At 39.7% G+C, this 20,207-nt stretch overlaps 1 protein-coding gene across 7 annotated transcripts in view; it reads left to right on the top strand.

The window, feature by feature from the left end:
• The window catches only part of CNTN4 (contactin 4), a 1,025,129-nt gene that overhangs the window by 823,154 nt on the left and 181,768 nt on the right, over nucleotides 1-20,207 (top strand). For all 7 annotated transcript variants that reach the window (XM_070776310.1, XM_019985102.2, XM_070776305.1 and 4 more), the window contains 3 exons: nucleotides 5,378-5,480; nucleotides 9,070-9,254; nucleotides 18,883-19,019. In XM_070776310.1, the coding sequence (XP_070632411.1) occupies nucleotides 5,378-5,480; nucleotides 9,070-9,254; nucleotides 18,883-19,019 (425 nt within the window). The remainder of the gene's footprint in view (nucleotides 1-5,377; nucleotides 5,481-9,069; nucleotides 9,255-18,882; nucleotides 19,020-20,207) is intronic.

Genomic DNA, 20,207 nt, shown 5'->3' with positions numbered 1-20,207 from the left:
AGTTTTCTCCAATGTATTAGATTGGCCAAAACATTTTTGGGTTTTTCTATAAGATATTATGGGAAAAATCTGAACAATTTTTTGGACAATCCAATATATATTTTCAGTCAGGAGAAAGGAAATATTGCTGAGATTATATGACCTGGTTGATCCTGACAACATTGTATGCACTTTAGCTTCAGCTTTACCTTGGTTATGTAGACGCACCTAGACCTTTCTATCTTCCCACCTTTCCAGATAGTTTGAAGATAGAAAAAGGATTCTGAAGCAGTTCCATCAATGGCATCACTTTTTGCCTAATTATTCTATAAATCACCAGAGCAGCTGTAGGCCAATTAAGTTCAAAAATGTGCAGGTGGTCAGAGGAATGACTAGAAAAAAATGCACTCCTGTTTTAAGGGACCTTGTGTTTCTTAAAAGATATAAAAGGCAACAGCTTTTTAAATTGAGAGTAGCAAAGGGCCAAAATAGTTTTAAAATGAAAGAAATAGTCAAATAAAAATGTAACGTGTACCAGATGTAAGCAAATTAAATGGAACACTGCACAGGTGTTCCAAAAAACGTTCATAATGTAGTTGAAGAGAATGGCTTCTTTCATTTTGTTATGCCTTAAATGCGAGGACAGTCTTTATATACAACTAAAAATGTTTAAATAGCAGTGAATCCGTGCCACCCCATCTCTGATCCCAACACTGTGTCCTGCAACCACTGCCGTAAATGAAGTACCATCTTCATCATTACTGAGAACACTGTTACTCAGCTCCTGTAGCCGTAAATAGAGATCACTGTGTATTCACCCAGAAATCACTCCATGTGACCACATAAACAACCTGCACAGATTATGTTTTCTCACATTTTAGAAAAACATAGTCTGAAGTGAGTGAACTTGACCAATCGCCATGATAATGCTTAAAAACAACTTCCATGCCCGAGAAGACTTAAATGTTTTTCTTAATGACTATTATGTGTCCCAGTATAAAGGGCCACATTGCCCCATCTTACTCCCTTTCACAAATCCCTACCTATTACAGTTTGTTTTTTTTTCCCCCCATATGCCTTGAACTGAGCTGAGATTTGCGAGGAACAGAAAAAATCACAAGTACTTCCATTCCTCAAAGAAGTGAAAGTACAACAGAAGACATGGCAAGTGTATAAATAGCTATAAACATGATAGAAAACAGCAGTGCTATTTGAGAGTGCCCAGAAGTTTATTTGTAAAATGTTTTATGTTGGTTTTCTTACTGAGCACTTACTAAGTGTGGAGACGAAGACAAAAGCTAGCGTGAAACAGACAGACATATTACTTGATATCATGGGGTTTACAATCTGTATGGAAGACAGAACTAAACATGAGAAATACATATGATAATTAACATAAAGGAAAGAAGATATTCACAGAGAGTGACAGCAGGCACCTATTTTAGATAATGTGATCAGAAACACTTCTCAAAGGGGGAGTCTTTTGAGCTGAGACTTGAAGCAAAAGTCATCCATGTAAAAGTCATGGGGAACAAAAGAAAAATGAAAACATATAAAAGTGTCCGTAGAAACACTTGCATGTGAACGTTCATGGTAACATTATTCATTAAACAGCAGTGAAAACCATGCCATTCCCAAACCATGCCATAGCCAAAGAAGAAGCAACCTAAATGACCATCAACTGGTAACTTGGGTTGAATTATGTGCCCCCAAAAGATATTATATGTTGAAATACTAACCTCCAGTACCTAAGAATACAACCTTATTAGGAAATAAATTAGTTAGATGAGATCATTTTGGGATTGGGTAAATCTTTAACCCGATATGACTGATGTCTTTATAAGAAAACAGTGGGAAGACCCATGGAGAGAACATCATACAAATCAGAGGTTGCACTGTCAGAGCCGCAAGCCATGAAACACCCTGAATATTGATGATCAGCACCACAAGCCAGGACGAGGCAAGGAAGGATACTCCATGGTCTCAAAGACAGCACAGCCCTGTCGACCTCTAATCTTCAGAATTGTGAGAGAGTGAATCTATTTTGCTTGAAGTCACTTAGTCTGTGTCTCTTTCCAAGGACAGTCCTAGGAAACTAATACAGCTGGTGAACAGATGATTAAAATATTTTTCTTCTGTACAGTGGAATATTATACAGGCGTAAAAAAGAAGGAATCATTGATACAAGCCACACCAGGGATGAACTTTGATAACATTATGCCAAGTAAAAGAAGCCAAATGCAAAAGACCATATGTTATATGATTTCATTTATATGTAATGTCCAGAAAAGGTAAATCTATAGACAAAACAAATTAGTGGTTGCCTGAGGCTGGGACTGCTTCTGGGAATTAACTGTAAATAGGCATGAGGGATATTATTTGAGGGATGGAAGTGTTGTAAATTGAGTTATGGTGATGATTGCCCAACTCAGTCCATTTATTAAAAATCATTACATTATATGTTTTTAAAAAGAAGTCATAGGAGACCGTGAGAGCTGAGGCAAAAAGGTTTGATACTTTTTGGTCATTTACAGACTTCTGTGGGCTAGAGCATAGAGCGTGCTGAGGAAAGGGTACAGGATGCTGAAGGAGAGGACTTTGAGTCTAAGCCATAATGGGTGAGATTTTAGGATAAGCAGTTAATATAATAGTTCAGGGGGCCTCAGACACTAAGTAGTGATGTTTCAATTGCTTAGGACAAAACTGTGTGAGATAGTTTTTATCCTTGGTGTATCTTTCATAGCTGGATTATGGAAACCAGGTTTGTGTGTAGTGTTTATAGAACAAGGGGACTAGGAAAACCTGATCATGGCTGACACAGCCTTGACCCCCATATTTTCACTTTATCATCTCATCTCCCTTCCGTGCATGAGGCACTGCAGTGGAAGTTGTTGTGATATCCTGGGAGGACAAAAGACCTTTTCTCTTGGAGTTCTCTTGTGGCACTCTAGATCAGAATCTGCCTGCCAGTGCAGGAGATACAGTTTCGATCCTTGGTCCAGAAAGATTCCACATGCCACGGAGCAACTAAGCCTGTGCACCACAACTACTGAACCCAAGCGCTAGAGCCCACGGACCAAAACTACTGAGCCGTGTGCTGCAGCCACTGAAGCCCATGCGCCTAGAGTCCATGTTCCGCAGCAGAGGATGCCTCAGTGAGAATCGCACACACCACAGCACAGAGTAGCCTCCACTCAGACAACTAGAGAAAGCCTGTGCAACCAAAAAAGAGAGAGAGAGAGATGAAAAAAAAAAAAAAGAACCTCTTCCTCTCAAGGCAGTTGTTTTTTAATTAACACTGCTTTTAGAGTATACAGCCACACACACAGCACTCAAAGGTGTTAGCTTGCTCCTGCACTCAGAGTCATACTACTGATATTTATGGGATGATGAGTCACTTGTATGGGCTGTTTGTTAGCAAGTTCAGCAGAAGTGTGTGAATGCAGGTGTTAGTAAGCACTGTCTCTTTATGGTCCAGCTGTGTGGCACATGCTCTAGGAAAGGCAAAAGGACTCAATAGACTGGCCACAAAGAGAGGAATGGTTTTGTATCTGAGGGTGTCACACATGGATTTAGTATATTTGAATTTAGTTTGGGAGTGTTACTCCCGAAGTGGTGAGAGGCCATAGGAAAAGATTTAGACCAGAAATCAGGGACCAGGCTTGCAACCTTGAATGCTGGTGTGTTGTGAAACTTAAGACAAACTGTTTAACCCTTTTGGGATTACAGGCTTGCTTGTAAAAGACAGAGACAGACTAGAACTGTGATTTCCATTTTGGTGGAGGGTTTAAGATTCTTTTTAGAACAGGTTGTTGCTAGGTATAGGTCCTTTCTTCAGAAAAGTGTACATCTGTGAATGCCAATATTGAGAATCCTGAACTGGGACTTCACTGGTTGTCCAGTGGTTAAGACTCCATGCTTCTAATGCAGGGGGTACAGTTTCTATCCCTGGTCAGGGAACTAAAAATCCCACATGCTATGTGGCATGGCCAAAAAAAATTCTATTAAAAGAAATTGCTGAACCAAATGATCTCAAAGATGCCTTCCATAGCCAATCCTCTCTGTCAGTCTATGAAAAGAAAATAACAAAATGACGATGTTCAACTTTGCACAAAGTGAAGTCACTTAGTCGTGTCTGACTCTGAGACACCATGGACTGTAGCCTACCAGGCTTCTCCGTCCATGGGATTCTCCAGGCAAGAATACTGGAGTGGGTTGCCTTTTCTTTCTCCAGGTCTGATGACATACGTCCCAACAAATCTAGCAAGGCTATTAGATCATCTGACTCAAGGGGTTGATTTTTTCTTTTTTGCACATTGAAGACATTCCCTTGCTGCTTCTCAGGCTATGAAGCTGCAGATAAAGAGGGTCACCTCTGCAAAACACATAGAATTGTTTCTCTGAGCCATTGTTCCTGTCCCCATCCATACCTTACTTTGAACCTTTTCATCTGAATCCTTTGATCTTTTTTTTCTCTAACTGTAGGAAACCTAAAGAAGAGATGAAATGGAGGATCCTATCATGTTTTAGTGAGCTAGATAATTTTAAACTTTATATTGCCACAGTTGAATCAGAGGCCATAGAAAATGACTAGAAATTGAACAGAAATGAATGTATCAAAACAACTAGAGTAGTGGTAGACAGCATTAAGAATGACTGATGAGAAATAATTCATAAGCATTTAGTTATAAAGCATGGACTTAATTTGTTAGGCTTTGACACCTTGGCTATGATTGTACAGTAATTTTTTGATATATTGGAAAGTAAGAAAATAGGATCTTTAGGGTAAAACTACCGTTGGCAAGATGGGTATCACTTACAGGCTATTTCCTATATTTACTACCTATTATTCTTTTATCATTATTTCAGGATATAATAAAAATATATGAATTTTGTGTTACCTTGCATATACCAATTTATGACTCATTCAGATTGGCCTTCAAAAGTGAAAGATAATCTGTGGTTATAAACTAATTACTCAGAAATGTTCTTTACAGAGACCCAACTAAAGCATGCACATATTTTTTAACATATTTTAAATTTTCTGCAGTATGTTTCCAAAAAAAATAATAATGTGGTATTAATGGTGACTAGGACTTAACCACCCCCCGCCTTTTTTCTTCCATGACTACATTTTTAACAAAGTGTTTTTGAGAAGCAGAGTTGTCCACATGGAGAATTTAATCCTAGGCAGATGGTGTGGTGCTGGAATACACATTTCCTCCAGCAGTAACTGGGAAAGAAGCCATGATTCATGGCTGTTGGAGATAGGAGCCTCTTTAAGTGAAGGGGTTAATTACACACACAATGATGTATAGGAACATCCTACATTAACACAAAAACACTTGTGTATGTCTTAAAAGAATCTCCAAGGCTTAGTTCCTTTGTTTATTCACAGGGGTGATGGGCGAATATGAACCAAAAATAGAAGTGCAGTTTCCAGAAACGGTCCCGACCGCAAAGGGAACAACGGTGAAGCTGGAATGCTTTGCGTTAGGAAAGTAAGTTCTGGTTTCTCTCCTCCATTGTCCTCCCTCCAGCTTGGGCAAGTCAAGAAAATTCTTTGCACTGTTCACAGTAATGGTTTATGAAGTAACTGAAAAGCAAGCCAAGCCTCTCTCACTGTGATCCTGTGTGTGCCTCTTTGATTCTGTCCTGTCATCACGGAGAAGGGAGGTGGCATGGCGTGCGAGGAGTTAGCTGCCCCTATGGACACGGCCACAGAGGGGAGGAGAATAGGCAGTTCTGAAAGTGTTTCATTCTGTTACGATAACCTGTAATGTGCATGTTGTCTGACCCAGAATGACAGGAAAACAGTGGCCTTCATCTGAGGTACAGTGAAGTTGACTGTTTGGAAAAAGGTAGAATTTCATTTGGGTCCCAGCTTACAGAGTGTGCATCAAATTTTTCTTCTATTTCTTTTTAAATTGAAAGTCTCTTCTTTCTAGTTTTTTGTTAAATTTTATTTTATATTGAAGTATATTTGATTTACAATGTTGTGTTAATTTTTGCCCTATAGCAGAGTGATTCATTGATACATATATACATTCTTTTTCATGTTATTTTCCATTATGGTTTATCACTGGATATTGAATACAGTTCCCTGTGATATACAGTAGTACCTTGTTGTTTATTCATTCTCTGTATAATAATTTGCATCTGCTAATCCCAAGCTTTCAATCCACACCTCCCCCAACTCCCTCCCCCTTGTCAACCATAAAACCGTTCTCTATCTTTGTGAGTGTGTTTCTGTTACATCCGTTAACTTCAGTCACTCAGTCAATTCTGACTCTTTGCAACCCCACGGACTGCAGCACACCAGGCTTCACTGTCCATCACCAACTCCCGGAGCTTGTTCACACTCAGGTCCGTCAAGTCGGTGATGCCGTCCAATCATCTCATCCTCTGTCGTCCCCTTCTCCTCCTGCCTTCAATCTTTCCCAGCATCAGGGTCTTTTCCAGTGAGTCAGTCAGTTTTTGCATCAGGTGGCCCAAGTATTGGAGCTTCAGCTTCAGCATCAGTCCTTTCAATAATTATTCAGGACTGATTTCCTTTACAACTGTCTGGTTTGATCTGCTTGCAACCCGAGGGTCTCTCGGATAAGTTCATTTGTGTCGTATTTTAGATTCCGTATATAAGCAATAGCATCTTCTTTCTACTTTGGCTAGAGGTTGGCAAGACCTGATATTCTCTAAGGAGTCTCTGTTTTACAGAGTCATCTCAAAATTATTCACAACTTTATTATTCAATCTGTGGAGTTTTCTCAGTTAAGCCTACTTGGGAACCAGTTAAATTATCCCTAGAGTGTCTGTCAGAGAGCATAAAGAAAATGAAAAATAGATCAGTTAAGATTTTCCCAGTAACCTTGCAGAAAAGGTTTGGCATCAGTGATAAAAACTTTCACCTGAAATAAGAATTTTTAGTCATTGGTGCACTTTAATGATGCCTGTGAATCTCTGTAGCCAACCTCATTTATCCAGCTAACCCATTGCCAACTCCTCACCCTTTTCCTGGGCCCAGATGTGGGTTAAGGCAGGGACACTAACTTTTGCTCAGCTTCTGTTTTAGCAAGTAATCTATATTCACATCATTTTTTATTTCACAGCAACCATGCAAGAAAGTTGTTCCTTTTTTTTTTTTCAATTTTATTTTTAGTTCTAAAGAAAGGATTCTTTTGCTTTTCCTGTTTTCAAGTCAGGACAGTATACTCTACAGTAGTATCTTTACTTGGGGGCCAAAAAATACAGCGCTCATTCTTTATTTTCTGAAAACTTACTCCATTAAATACATTATGACATAGCTATAGGATTGAACACTGTACTGACATTAAAAGTCAGCTTGTAAAACAACATGTAAGACCTGGAAAATGCCCATTATTTATCACTAAGAGACTAAAAGTAGATTGCTAAACAGTCAAAGATGGTCCCATTTTTTATTTTATATATGCTCAGATGCTTCGATCATGTCTGACTCTTTGTGACCCCATGGACTATAGCCTGCCAGACTTCTCTGTCCATGGGATTCTCCAGGCAAGAATACGGGAGTGGGTTGCCATGCCCTCCTCTAGGAGATCTTCAAGACCCAGGGATCGAACCCACATCTCCTGTATCTCCTACATTGCAAGGCAGATTCTTTACCACTCAGCCACCAGGGGAGCCCATTTATATATATATATATATATATATATGAAGCTTAATGCAAAGAAAAGATGAAAGAACGTAACTAGATGGTATAGGAATGTGTTTGGAGAGTTCTGCAAGGTGACACCTCGAAAAATCTATGGAGAAAAACAGCAAAATTTATGTTGTTCCCACTTTCAAAGGGAGTATGAATTAAACTCCATTCACACTACTTGAATGGCACTAGAATGAAGACAAAGGACCCAAATTGGGCTCCTCCAGTCTACACAGAAGTGTTTGGATACACACATGCAGCTGCGGAAACACATCATCACGGCCCACTTAAGAGCAGAAAGACTGTCTAAGAACAGTTATTTGTACTGGCACGTTTTAACTGTCTCATCACATGTAAAGATACCCATAATGTACTTTTGATAGAGCCCTTCCCATATTTTGAGTTAGTTTCTGCCTAATGAACTTAAATTCCTCTAAAACAAGTATAGTCGAGTTGATGGCTCTAATTTTTAAAATACCATCTCAGGTTTCCCAGAGAAGATTAGCAGGTTTTTAGTCTAGTTTCTTGTCTGTGTGTGCCTTTGTGAAAAATAAATAGATAAATAATTGTATCCCCTGCTAGGAAGCCGCAACTCAGAAGCTGTGGTTAGCTCGCTAAACCATTGATCTGCAGATTCAGTAATGCCCTTACAATTTAAGATGCATTCTAACAGTTTCAGCTGCAGGATGATAGATGCCTTGAGAGTACTTAAAGTCCCCACAGGTTGCCTCTTTCCTTATCTCGCTATTTTAAGATAACTTTCCCCAAACCACCCTCCTAATGGACTGCTAGAAGTTGGTAAGGGCCCACACAGGGTGTTCCAAGAGGCAAAAAGTGAAGCTGCCAGTTTCGTATCCACTGAGCCTTGAAACTGACACCACATCACTTCTGTCTTATTTTAAGTCATAGTAGCTACCTGGTTCAAGCAGAAGGGGTTCTGGACCACATCTTAGTGGAAGGCATTTTTAATTCTCCACATTTGTGCATGGACTTTTAAAAATTTTTGTATTTATGATCTTAAACAGATGCACTGGAAAAAATGTAACAAGCGTATAAAAATCTGTTTTTATTTCGTTGGTAATATTGTATATTATATGGAATACCTTCTTTAAGGGTAAGAAAGGTTATTTGATTTTAAGGGCTTCCCTGGTGGCTCAGCTGGTAAAGAATCTGCCTGCAATGTGGGAGACCTGGGTTCAATCCCTAAAGAAAACACAGAATACATAATAGTACTAGAGATGTGAGTATCACTGAAATTATAATAGTGATACATGAATAAATGACTTTTGGGGAACACTGTCTAGTGCCAGCTATATAATGTTTGGAACCAAGAAGGAAGGAATTGTAAAGAGCATAGATTCAAATAAAAGGAAGTTTCTCTAACATGATTCACTCCCTTTTTTTCTTGCCACCAGTCCAGTACCAACTATTATCTGGAGAAGAGCTGATGGAAAGCCGATAGCAACCAAAGCCAGAAGACACAAGTCAAATGGGATTCTTGAAATCCCCAATTTTCAGCAGGAGGATGCTGGCTTGTATGAATGTGTGGCTGAGAATTCAAGAGGGAAAAACGTAGCAAAAGGACAGTTGACTTTCTATGGTAAGGTAGTGATTCCAGTTTATCATTTGTTGACATTCTTGGTATTAAAACCCATAAACTAGGAGATTTGCATTCAAGGTTTTTCAGAAGGATTGTTCAAAATACCATTGTGTAAAACCCTGTTTGCTGCCTAATTATCATCCCCTGGGTTGTTCTGGGTGGGGAAGGGGAGGTTGGGGGCAGTGGTGTGGAGACAGCAGAGGGGAAGATACAGGCTGATGTGTTGAGGGATGCATATTAGTGTGAACACATTCACTAGGGACCTAATTTTCCTGCTGCCATCAAGCTGTAAACCTGACAAGGGAAAAGTTTTGTTATCCCTCCTCCTGATTTATTTATTTATTTCTAAAGCTCTCCGCTTTTCTTCATTCAAATTTTGACTTGGAGCTCGTGTTAATCCTTGGTAATTGCTCCTATTTGGTAGCGATTTAATGTGGTACCATGAACATTTCAAAATGCATGCTGTCCAAATTTAGTTCTTATCAGAGTGGAGCATGACAAATCTCTCTCACCCCATAGACTCTTTCTGTGCAGCTGTTCCTATTCCAATCAAATCATCGGCATTGATCCAAACAGAACACAAATGTAAAGCTTCTAGCACGTGGTCATCCATTGAGCCTGTCTTGGAAACCCAGTTAGGGTATCATTTTGGAATCCAGAAAGGGATTTCATTTGATAGGCATTTTGAAATCAAACTGAGTTCTCCCAAGTTGGAACATGCCTGAATCCCATGCGGTGTTGAAAATAAATATTATAGATTGATAATTATTTAAGAATGGCTTAGGTGAACAACAATGTGTATTAAAGGGATAAGAGCAGTTCTTTAGGGGCAAGTTGTAGCAAAGACTTTAAACCTTCTGATGTCTTTCAACAACTGATACCACAAAAGTCTATTTATTTCATCGGGTCTTCTTCCAGAGTATTTTGGATTTCAGATATGGGGAAAAGATTTTGTTCAGTAGTCATGTAAGATTTTTTAGAAGCATGATTAGAAACTGGATGGAGCTTTTGAATATCAGCTAGCCTTCAGCAACCTTCCCATCTGGCATTTTGGACTCATACCTGTGGCGTTGCCCAAGGGATAATGAATGCACATGATGTTAGCCAGTCCTTCACGTGATAACTTGAGCACCAATTGTTTAAATAAATATGCACCTTTTAAAAATCACCCATCTTCCTTCAACAATACTAAATGATCAACTCTGCCCATGCCAAACGACAGATCTGATGCTTGATCTTTGCTCTTTCATAAACTATGATGGTTGACACCTTATTTGATTGGTTGAAAAGCAGAAGACATCACAGTTCATTGCTAGAAAAACTTAAGACTGAACGTTACCGATTTGTTCAGTGAGATGCAATCACTGTCTTAAGTGTTTCAGTTCAGTTCAGTCCGGTCACTCAGTCGTGTCCGACTCTTTGCGACCCCATGAACCGCAGCACGCCAGGCCTCCCTGTCCATCACCATCTCCCGGAGTTCACTCAAACTCACGTCCATCGAATCGGTGATGCCATCCAGCCATCTCATCCTCTGTCATCCCCTTTTCCTCCTGCCCCCAATCCATCCCAGCATCAGAGTCTTTTCCAATGAGTCAACTCTGCACATGAGGTGGCCAAAATACTGGAGTTTCAGCTTTAGCTTCATTCCTTCCAAAGAACACGCAGGGCTGATCTCCTTTAGAATGGACTGGTTGGATTTCCTTGCAGTCCAAGGGACACTCAAGAGTACATTTTTCTCTTCAGTATAATAATCATCTCTCCTGCATCAAGTAGGAACAACCTGAAAATGTTCAGGTAAATGGCCAGTGTTTTCCTTTTTCAATTAGTTAGATTGATTTTTCCATTAAGTAGTTGTGATCCCTAAATGTTAGTTGTGTTGCTCAGTTAATTGATCGAAGTAATTTTTCACTTTCATGGTTTTCTTTGAAGTGAAATATCTGTTTTTCAGTATATTAAAAACGTAGGAAGTATTCTGTCACCAGGAGTTGGCATAGTGCTTTCTAGTAGGTCATAAGTTTCCTACACTGGAAACAGAAGATTCCAGAGTTAGTCTTCTGGAGAATCAACCTCATCAATAACCTTCTGGAGAAACAATGAAAGGTTTTCCGGGACCCAGCCTTGGAGATGAAAATCTGATGCTAACAGTGTTTCCCTTTTAAATGAAGTTATCTGCATTCATCCATGGGAAAAAAAGCTAAATGAAATGTGCCTGCTTTCTGAAGATAACTCAGCTTTTTCTCCGTTGTCAACCACCCTAGGTGTTAGAAGCTTGTCAGATCAGTTGACTTCATGATGGTGGGCTGTTGCATCTTTTTTATCCTTTTATTTTCCCTCAACTAGCATATCGGTGACACGGAAATTATCGAGTTGTTTTCATTGTCACAGGAGAGCTTAATTATGCAAAAGTGCTTGGCTGTCATTTTTTTTTTTTTTCCCTTTGGTCTCTGTTGGGTTTTCTCAATACAGTGTTCCCAATATCCAGCTGCCTAGATCTCCAATTCAAATGAGTTGTTATAATTAAAATCACCATATATATTTCACAAAAGGGGAGAAAGTAGCCCCAGTTACTCATCCATGAACATACTCTCTTTGTTGACAAGAGAATGTCTCACAGTGTTAAGATGTGCTGTGCTTGGGGACAATAAACCTTGGGTTTCAGCTTAGAGACCTGCTTGTCCTTTTTGGTTCCAAGTTGCTGCATCCCATTCATCCACTCTTCAGTTGAGAAACCAGACAGGTGTGCTCACCTCTGTTCTGGCCTGACAAAATGGCAATTTTTCTGATCCCACACTGAAACCATTTAACCTTCCTCCAAAGGCCTGCTGAGCATGTTTTCGTTGCTCCTACATTCCCTGTGTAAGGGTCATAGGAGCCTGTATTCCTGGCTGGTGTGTTTCCACTGTGATTGTGTCTTTAGCTTAGCATGTGCTACTCGTGTTTGGGAAGAATTGAAGCTAGTTCAAACATGAACATTTTTACCCATCTCCATCTTCCCGAGTTATTTGTGCCATGGCCTGTACTTGTCTGTGTGGTTTAATCTGCTCTTTCAGGTATTTTTCAGCATTAAAAACTTACTGAAGTAGATATTATATTTTCAAGGGTACATTACTACAAATCTTTCTTGCTTAAATGTTGACATTTTCCAAAATGACTTTAATATATTATTAATTTGTTCAAATAATTTTTTTTTAATTGCCTACCAGAGGTGGCAGAGTATTAGACGCTTAGGACTATAATACAAATCCCTGTCTTCAAGGAGCTTTTCTTTCACTAGGAGCAAACAAGCAATTCACTATTATGCAAATAAATGAACTAGAAAATTTCATAAGGTGGTAAGAGTCATGAAGAAGGTGGTTAGGATGATATGATAGCAGGCAACTAGGAGCAGAAGAAGGACTTCCCTGATAGCTTGGTTGGTAAAGAATCCACCTGCAATGCAGGAGACCCCAGTTTGATACCTGGGTCAGGAGGACCCACTGGAAAAGGGATAGGCTACCTACTCCAGTACTCTTGGGTTTCCCTTGTGGCTCAACTGGTTAAGAATCCACCTGTAATGTGGGAGACCTGAGTTTGATCCCTGTGTTGGGAAGATTCCCTGGAGAAGGGAAAGGCTACCTCCTCCAGTATTCTGGCCTGGAGAGTTCCCTGAACTGTGTAGTCCATGGGGTCACAAAGAGTCGGACTCAACTTAGCAACTTTCACTTTCACTTTTCAAGAACAGAAGAAAGACTTCATAAGATAAGGCAGTCAGGGAAGACTTGTGTAAGATGTGACTTCTGAACTGAAACCTAAAGAGTGAAAAAGAGCCATGCTTTCAAGGGGTAGTGCTTTGCAGGCAGAAGGTAAGGAAGTGCAGAGGCCCTGAGGCAGAAGACGACTTACCATGTGTGAGATGCATCAAGGAAGCCAGCGTGGCTAAGTCCTAGTGAGAAAGGATAAAGGGTTTGGAAACAAAGGAGGGTGGCAGATTAGGCAGTACTTTGTAAGCCAGGCACTGAGTTTGGGTTTTATTCTGATAATGGGAAACCACTGTGAGATTATAAATGGAGAATGACTCAGTTGTATTCATGCTTTTAGAAGATCACTCTGGTTGTTCTGCGATGATTACATTATAGGGAACCAAGAGTAAAAGCAGGATAAGCAGTCAGAAAGCCAACCAGGTGAGAAATGATGGTGGCTAGGACGCAAAGAATGAAAATAAATGGAGACTTGACATATATTTTGGACTTAGAACCAGTAAGACACTTTTTTGTCATTCCTACACTTAGCCATTTTCTAAATATGGAAACTGCTTCCCAAAGAGATACTCAAGTTACTGATTGAAGCTACATAGTAAGCAGAGTGAGTGATAGTTGCTCAGTCCTGTCCGACTCTTTGTGACCCCATGGACTGTAGCCTGCCAGGCTCCTCTGTCGATGGAATTCTCCAGGCAAGAGTACTGGAGTGGGTTGCCGTCTCTTTCTCCAGGGGATCTTACTGACTCAGGGATCAAACTCCAGTCTCCTTCATTGCAGGCAGATTCCTTACCATCTGAGCCACCGGAGAAGCCCATAGTAAGCAGAGATAGGTTCCAGATGCTATGCCTGTTCTTTCATGCTGGAAGTTCTCAAGCTTTAGAGTGCAGTTAGAATAAACTGAAATTTTTATTAAAATACAGAACTCCCCAGAAGTTCTGATTTTGTTGGGCTAGCGTGGGACCTGAGAATTTGCATTTCTATTACGTTTCCTGGTTGTGCTGATGCTACTTGTTTGAGTCCACAGTGCAAAAGCCATTGCTCTTATGCAGGTTGTTTCCAGGTGGTAGAGTGAACCCTAAGAATAAATTACTGCAAATAAAGGTGTTCCTGCTTCCCGTGAAAGCTCGCAGACTTCTGTCACATCAAGCATTATGACCAGTCTACAAAGACACAGTGGAAGGAGGATGCTACAGTAATTATCTTTGAAAAAAGGAGAGGGAGGTATAAAATGGATTTAATTCACTTGATAATTATTCATCTTTCCACCTCATTATTCCTTTTTGCACAAATAGACCAGTGGAATAACAGTCATCATTCAGAAGAATGAAACATGAGCTAAATTTCCTGATATTTAATACCTTTGTACAATTTCTCCTAAATGTAACAGGTATTAAGAGAGTAAAGTCATTTTCACCATGAGGAAATAGGGAATATAATATTCAAGCAGTGAACAAGACTGTTTTTCAATGAATGTATAATGTTTGAGCTGGAAGGATCTGTTGGAGCCAACTCTTTGATTTTTACAAGTTAAAAATAAAGACCCAGAGACATAAAATAACTTACCCAAGATGATAGAATGAGTGAGAATCAGAGATCCTTTAGACCTGTTCTGTGTTCTTTGACTTGCCAATAAGACATTTTCATTAAATAGGTAAAAGGGAAAAAAAGTCATCAATCATTCAGATACTTTATCTGCTTGTTTTCTACAGCCAAAGTCATAAATGAAAACATCCAGGTGAACAACTGAGTTTTTCACTTCCTATTTTCTAAGGAAGTGACTTATAATCACCTGATTATTGAGCCAAAAAGAGCTCTTTTTATTTTCCTTCCAATTTACATCTATGGCTGTATGTCGAGACCTTGTGGGCTATGGTCCTTTGGCTCTAAAGGCAAAACTGTGGACTTCATGACCCCACAAATAGTATGGGAGGATATCTAGGGTCAGAATATAGAAGTATTATTTAGTATGGTATACTAATTTCCCCATAGATGTGCTGTATATGTGTGATCACTAGCTAATATTCAGTCTCACAAAGTGGCTTAAAGAATTGAATGACCAAAAGAATGAACACAGAAGATGAGATAATTTTGCACTCAAGCAAGAGTCTGCCTAATTGTCCCAAATGAACTGATACCAAAAACCCTTAATATCTTTGAGTACAGCTTAAGATAGATTCATCTTCTCTAAGACTGTAAGCAACCAGAAATAATTTTGAATGGCTACAGGTAATCATTCTAATAGCAATTTAAATTATTTTCCCCCATTTTATCTTTTCTTTTTTTTTCCCCTAAGGGCTAAGGCTCTTGATGGCTTTTCTTTCTATTAGAAATTTCTGGTTTTGGACAGTCAGAGAACCAGATACCTCTGAGAACTGTTTGACCACTAAGGTCAAACTATATCTGTCTGCAATATAAATTGTTATTGGACAAGATGCTTGCATGATTCCAGTGGCTGGATTATGCATTGACTTAGGTTGTTTCTGGCAGTTGTTGAACAAAAGATTGGAATGAAGAGCTTGTTCATTTATGCAAGAGATTAACAGTGTCATAGAGTCAAGTAAAACACAATCATTTAACCTTGTAGTTTAATTTGTATCTTGAGAACAAGACTAAAGATTCGCTTTAGAGGAGAGATTCTTCTATTCAAACCTTGAAAGAATATGAATGGCCAAAACAGATGGTTCTGTTTTAATATGTGAATATGATTAATTCTGTTTAGTATTTGGGATCTACATATATATAATGCCCGAAAAGCATTTAGACATAAACTTCGTTTTGAAATAATAGGGCTGAATCCATCTGTTCAAGCCTTCCATGGAGCTATTTTTTTAGATATGGTGTTGCAAAAGAACCTAGATATTAAGTGATAAATACCACGGACCCACATACATTATCCAAAAAAAAAGTTAAAGGAAACAATATTTTCTCTTATGCACTAAAGTGGACCATTTGTTATCCAAGGACTTCGAACTCAGTGACCCAAAGAGATATGTAGAGATATAAACAATTTCCATCAGGCACAGAACTATTCAATTACAAAAAACTCACTCATTTAGATATGATTCATCTAATCTAAGTGAGTGGCAGGAGAAACCTTCACTGTGTGGGTTTTTGCCCTGTAGATCTGCAATTGGCATGTTAAAAGAAAGATCATCTTATCCTTTGCCATATATATAATACAGTATTCCATTCTCAGTTCCCGTGGGCCCCTGTCCAGATATTGACTTCAAGAGGAATGTGTTTAAATCATTTCAAATTTGGTTCCTATGAATTCATTTTACTTCAGGAGGAGTAGATTTTTGTCCTTCAAATCTGGTTTCTGAGCATTAATTTTACTTTAAAAAAGAAAAGGCAAGTATCTGACGATGTCTCACAAAGACTGAATTTGCTGTTGATTTCTCCTTGACCAGCACAAACCACTGCCATTGAGCTTTGTTCTTGAGCACCTTAACCTCTGTAACCCTGTTGGAAGAGAGAATGAGCCCTCAGAAGGGTTTAATTAGTTAGAACTTTGCAAGGTCTTTTCAAAATCCTCTCAAGGCCCTCCCTTCCCTTCGCTTCTCCCTATCCTCTTTGAGATTGCAAGGTTGTGTTTCCAGCTCTTTCTGTGTTTTTGAAAGAAAGCAATGAATAAGCCCAAGAGTTACAGGAAATCTATGACATTGAAATCTCTGTCTCTGCATGTGGTTTTGATGTTTCCTTTTTGAACTTCAACTTGACATTGCTTCATAAGTTACATTTGCCCTTCCATTTTATTTTTCTTCCTCACTCTCTTTGAAAAGTTTGGCTTCGTTAATATTCCACACAGATTTCTATAGTTTTTCTTGTTTGCTTTGTTTTCATAGACCCTGTGGGGGGGTAAATATTCAGCAGGTTGCATGTGAAATTAGGCACACAACTGCCATTAGCCTCATCAGTGTTGCACATCAAATTCTCCAGACAGAGAACTGAAAAGGTAGTATCTACCATTTGAGCTCCCTTTGCAAAGCACCAGGAAGATAAAGAACAATGGCAGACTTGCAGCTCCTTCAAGGATAAAGGTTACAACCCTGCATTCAAGTTAATGCTTCTTGATGTTATAACTTGTTTTGAAAGCTGACCCTTTCCGCCTCCCCTCATTTGAAACAATGCATCATCCCCATCAGTAGAAGATTTGTAAAATTGTGTTTTGCTCTTTGAAAAACATGAGATTTGCTTATAGATGGATAAAAAGAGAAAGTAGCATTTATTCAGGGACCTAGGGACCTCTGCTGGTTAAGTGAGTTGTTTTTCCAGTTTTTTTTTTTTTTTTTTTTCATTATTGATAATATAAGCTTGAGCTCAACACTAGTCATTTCCTTTTGAATTAAATTATGAATGATTGGTAACCTCATCGAATAAAGATACTGAGGTCAAGTCAGCTAAGAGATATGTTAAGAATATTGAGTAGCATCTTCTAATTAAATATGAATACCAGTTCTAACTATTGGGTTCAAGTTGGTAGGCATCACGCAAGTGCACAGTGTGAAGATACATTCCAGAATGACTACTCTTTGCTTCTGCACTTTGGGCTGAGGGTTTTCTGCCTAATTACATGTGCCATTATAGTTTACCAATAGCATGAATCGTGCTTTAGGGAAGGCTTGATATTATGAAGACTTTTTAGGGAATGTGGGTTAGCATTGTCTTTATTTCCCTTAAGAACAAGGAGAGAAAATGGGACTTTATTTGAAGCATGAGAGGTGAGGCACAATTTTGGTGGTAGGAGGGAGTGGTACAGCAGTCCCCAGCCTCTTTGGCAATAGGGACGAGTTTCAGGGAAGACAATTTTTTCACAGTCCCAGGGTGGGAGGATGGTTTCAGGAGGATTTGAGTGCATCACACTTATCATGCACTTTATTTCTATTATTATCATCTCCCCCTCAAATCATCAGGCATTAGATCCCAGAGAGTTCGGGGACCCCTGGAGTATGGCATTGAGCAGTGTGGGAATTGAGTGCAGTCTTGAATTCCTGTGTTAGGCAGGGCAGGACCTAGTTCCTTAAGAAGTTTTGGTGTAAACCAGGGCTCATTCAGAGATTTGGAATTGTAAGGCCATATGCTAATAGAAAATATTCTTTCAACATGAAAAAAGGTAATAATAGAAAATGATGACAGTCTTGAAGGAGAAAGGAGTCACAGAAATTATTTATATGATGCGTGTGAGAGACACATAGAAATATAGTGGCTTAAAGAAGAAGTTTCTTTCCTTCATACATATGTCTCCAAAAATAGGCATGTGGGTCTGGGGTTGCTTTATTCCAGAAGATCATTCAAGGTCAGCATCTTCATCCTACATAGCTTCATCTGTGAGCCCAAGGCTATTTCACTTGTCACCTTCTAATCAGTGGGAAAGAAAAATGAGAATCCAGGGCTGGTATCTTTAAGTCAGTAACCTGGAGGTTGCCCTCATCACTTCCACACACATACCACCTATCATTGGCATGAACCTCATCCTATAATTACCTCTAGATGCAAATGAAGGGAAATACAGTGGGTAGCTAGGAAAACATGAGCCCAGCTTAAAGTAACAGAGTGGTGGTGGGAGATTTCTTTTGGAAAAAATGAGGAATAGATATTTGGGAGGAGGAGCAGTTAATTTTACCCTATGGCTCGTGATAGTTTTGCTCATTTTGCCTTTAGTGATGGAAAAAACAGCCACATAGGCTGCAAAAACAGGACATTCAGAGTTGGACATGAGGTGGGGTGTTTTATTCTAAAAGTACCCACTGAACTTCCACCCAGCTTTGCAATTGACATAACCTCTGAAAAATTAATTTTATCATAAACCCTTTTTTGTCCCTTAATTGCATATGATAAACATGAGTTGAACATGCACTGAATGTACATCTTTGCTTTGTGAACTGCTATAGCTCAACCGAACTGGAGTCAAAAAATAAATGACATCCATGTGGCCATTGAAGAAAACGTCTTCTGGGAATGTAAAGCCAATGGAAGGCCCAAGCCTACATACAGGTGGCTGAAAAATGGCGAACCACTGTTAACTCGGGTAAGCAAATGAATGAAAATTGTGTCTTAATATTGACTTTAATGTGGTGTGTGGTCTTGTTGCTATGGAAAGAGAAAAATTACCAGTTGTTTCCAAAATTATATAACCAAATGCCATTAATAGTGGAACAAGTGAATGTGGTTGACAGATAGAAACTGTACATAAATCCAATTTTCCAGCATTGCTCAGCCTTGTTAAACATCCATACTGGATCTTTGGTCTTCAGAGATTAACGTCACTGGCTTTACAACTGGAGAGTTATGCTGAAGCTCTGGATCATGTAATTGTGCTAAGATACAAGTTTGCATGTACAAGTGAGTGTGTAAGACTCTCCAGTTCTCCACTCAGTGTGGTTTTATATTGTCTTCTGTCTGGGAAGACTAGTGAACAACACAGTCCAGTACATGGACCAGCAAAATGCTCACTGTGCCTCGGACATGTAGCAGTGGCGTGTGCAAACTCGAGACTGACACCTCTTAGTGGAACAGAAGTAGAAGAACAACTAAAAGCGATGAGCAAAGTGGGAGGCACCAGTCTGTAGGCCCTGAAGCAGGCAGTAGGAGCTGAAAGCTCAGATATTAAAAATACTCTTTGGAGACCAGGCTGCAATATCCCTGTAGCTAAGGCTTAAGTGAAAAAGCAGCCAAACTGTTGCCTGGCTTAACAGGACTCTGTGATGTGAGAGAGGTAGGAGGTGCCAGGCTGCGTCTTCTACTGGCTCTGGGCAGGAACTGCAGTAGCCTCAGTATCCTCGCAGATCCAGGACCTGAGAGAAGCCATGAGTCTGGTTATTTCTGGACCAGCAGCTCAGGGAAGGGCTTCCCTGGTAGCTCAGCTGGTAAAGAATCCACCTGTATTGCAGAAGACCCCAGTTCAATTCCTGGATCAGGAAGATTCCCCTGGAGAAGGGATAGTCTACCCACTGCAGTATTCATGGGCTTCCCTGGTGACTCAGCTGGAAAAGAATCTGCCTGGAATCCCTGGGTTGGGAAGATTCCCCTGGAGGAGGCCATGGCAACCCACTCCAGTATTCTTGCCTGGAAAAATCCCATGGACAGAGGAGCATGGTGGACTGCAGTCCACAGGGTCACAAAGAGTCGGACATGATTGAGTAGCTAAGCACACAGCCCAGGAGATGAGGTGGAAGTAGCCACCCAATCTGCTAAATGGGTGGAAAGACAGACAAAA

Source organism: Bos indicus, chromosome 22 (genome assembly GCF_029378745.1).
Source record: "Bos indicus isolate NIAB-ARS_2022 breed Sahiwal x Tharparkar chromosome 22, NIAB-ARS_B.indTharparkar_mat_pri_1.0, whole genome shotgun sequence".
In the NCBI taxonomy this organism is placed as follows: domain Eukaryota; kingdom Metazoa; phylum Chordata; class Mammalia; order Artiodactyla; family Bovidae; genus Bos; species Bos indicus.
This window is presented reverse-complemented; position numbering and strand designations above follow the sequence as displayed.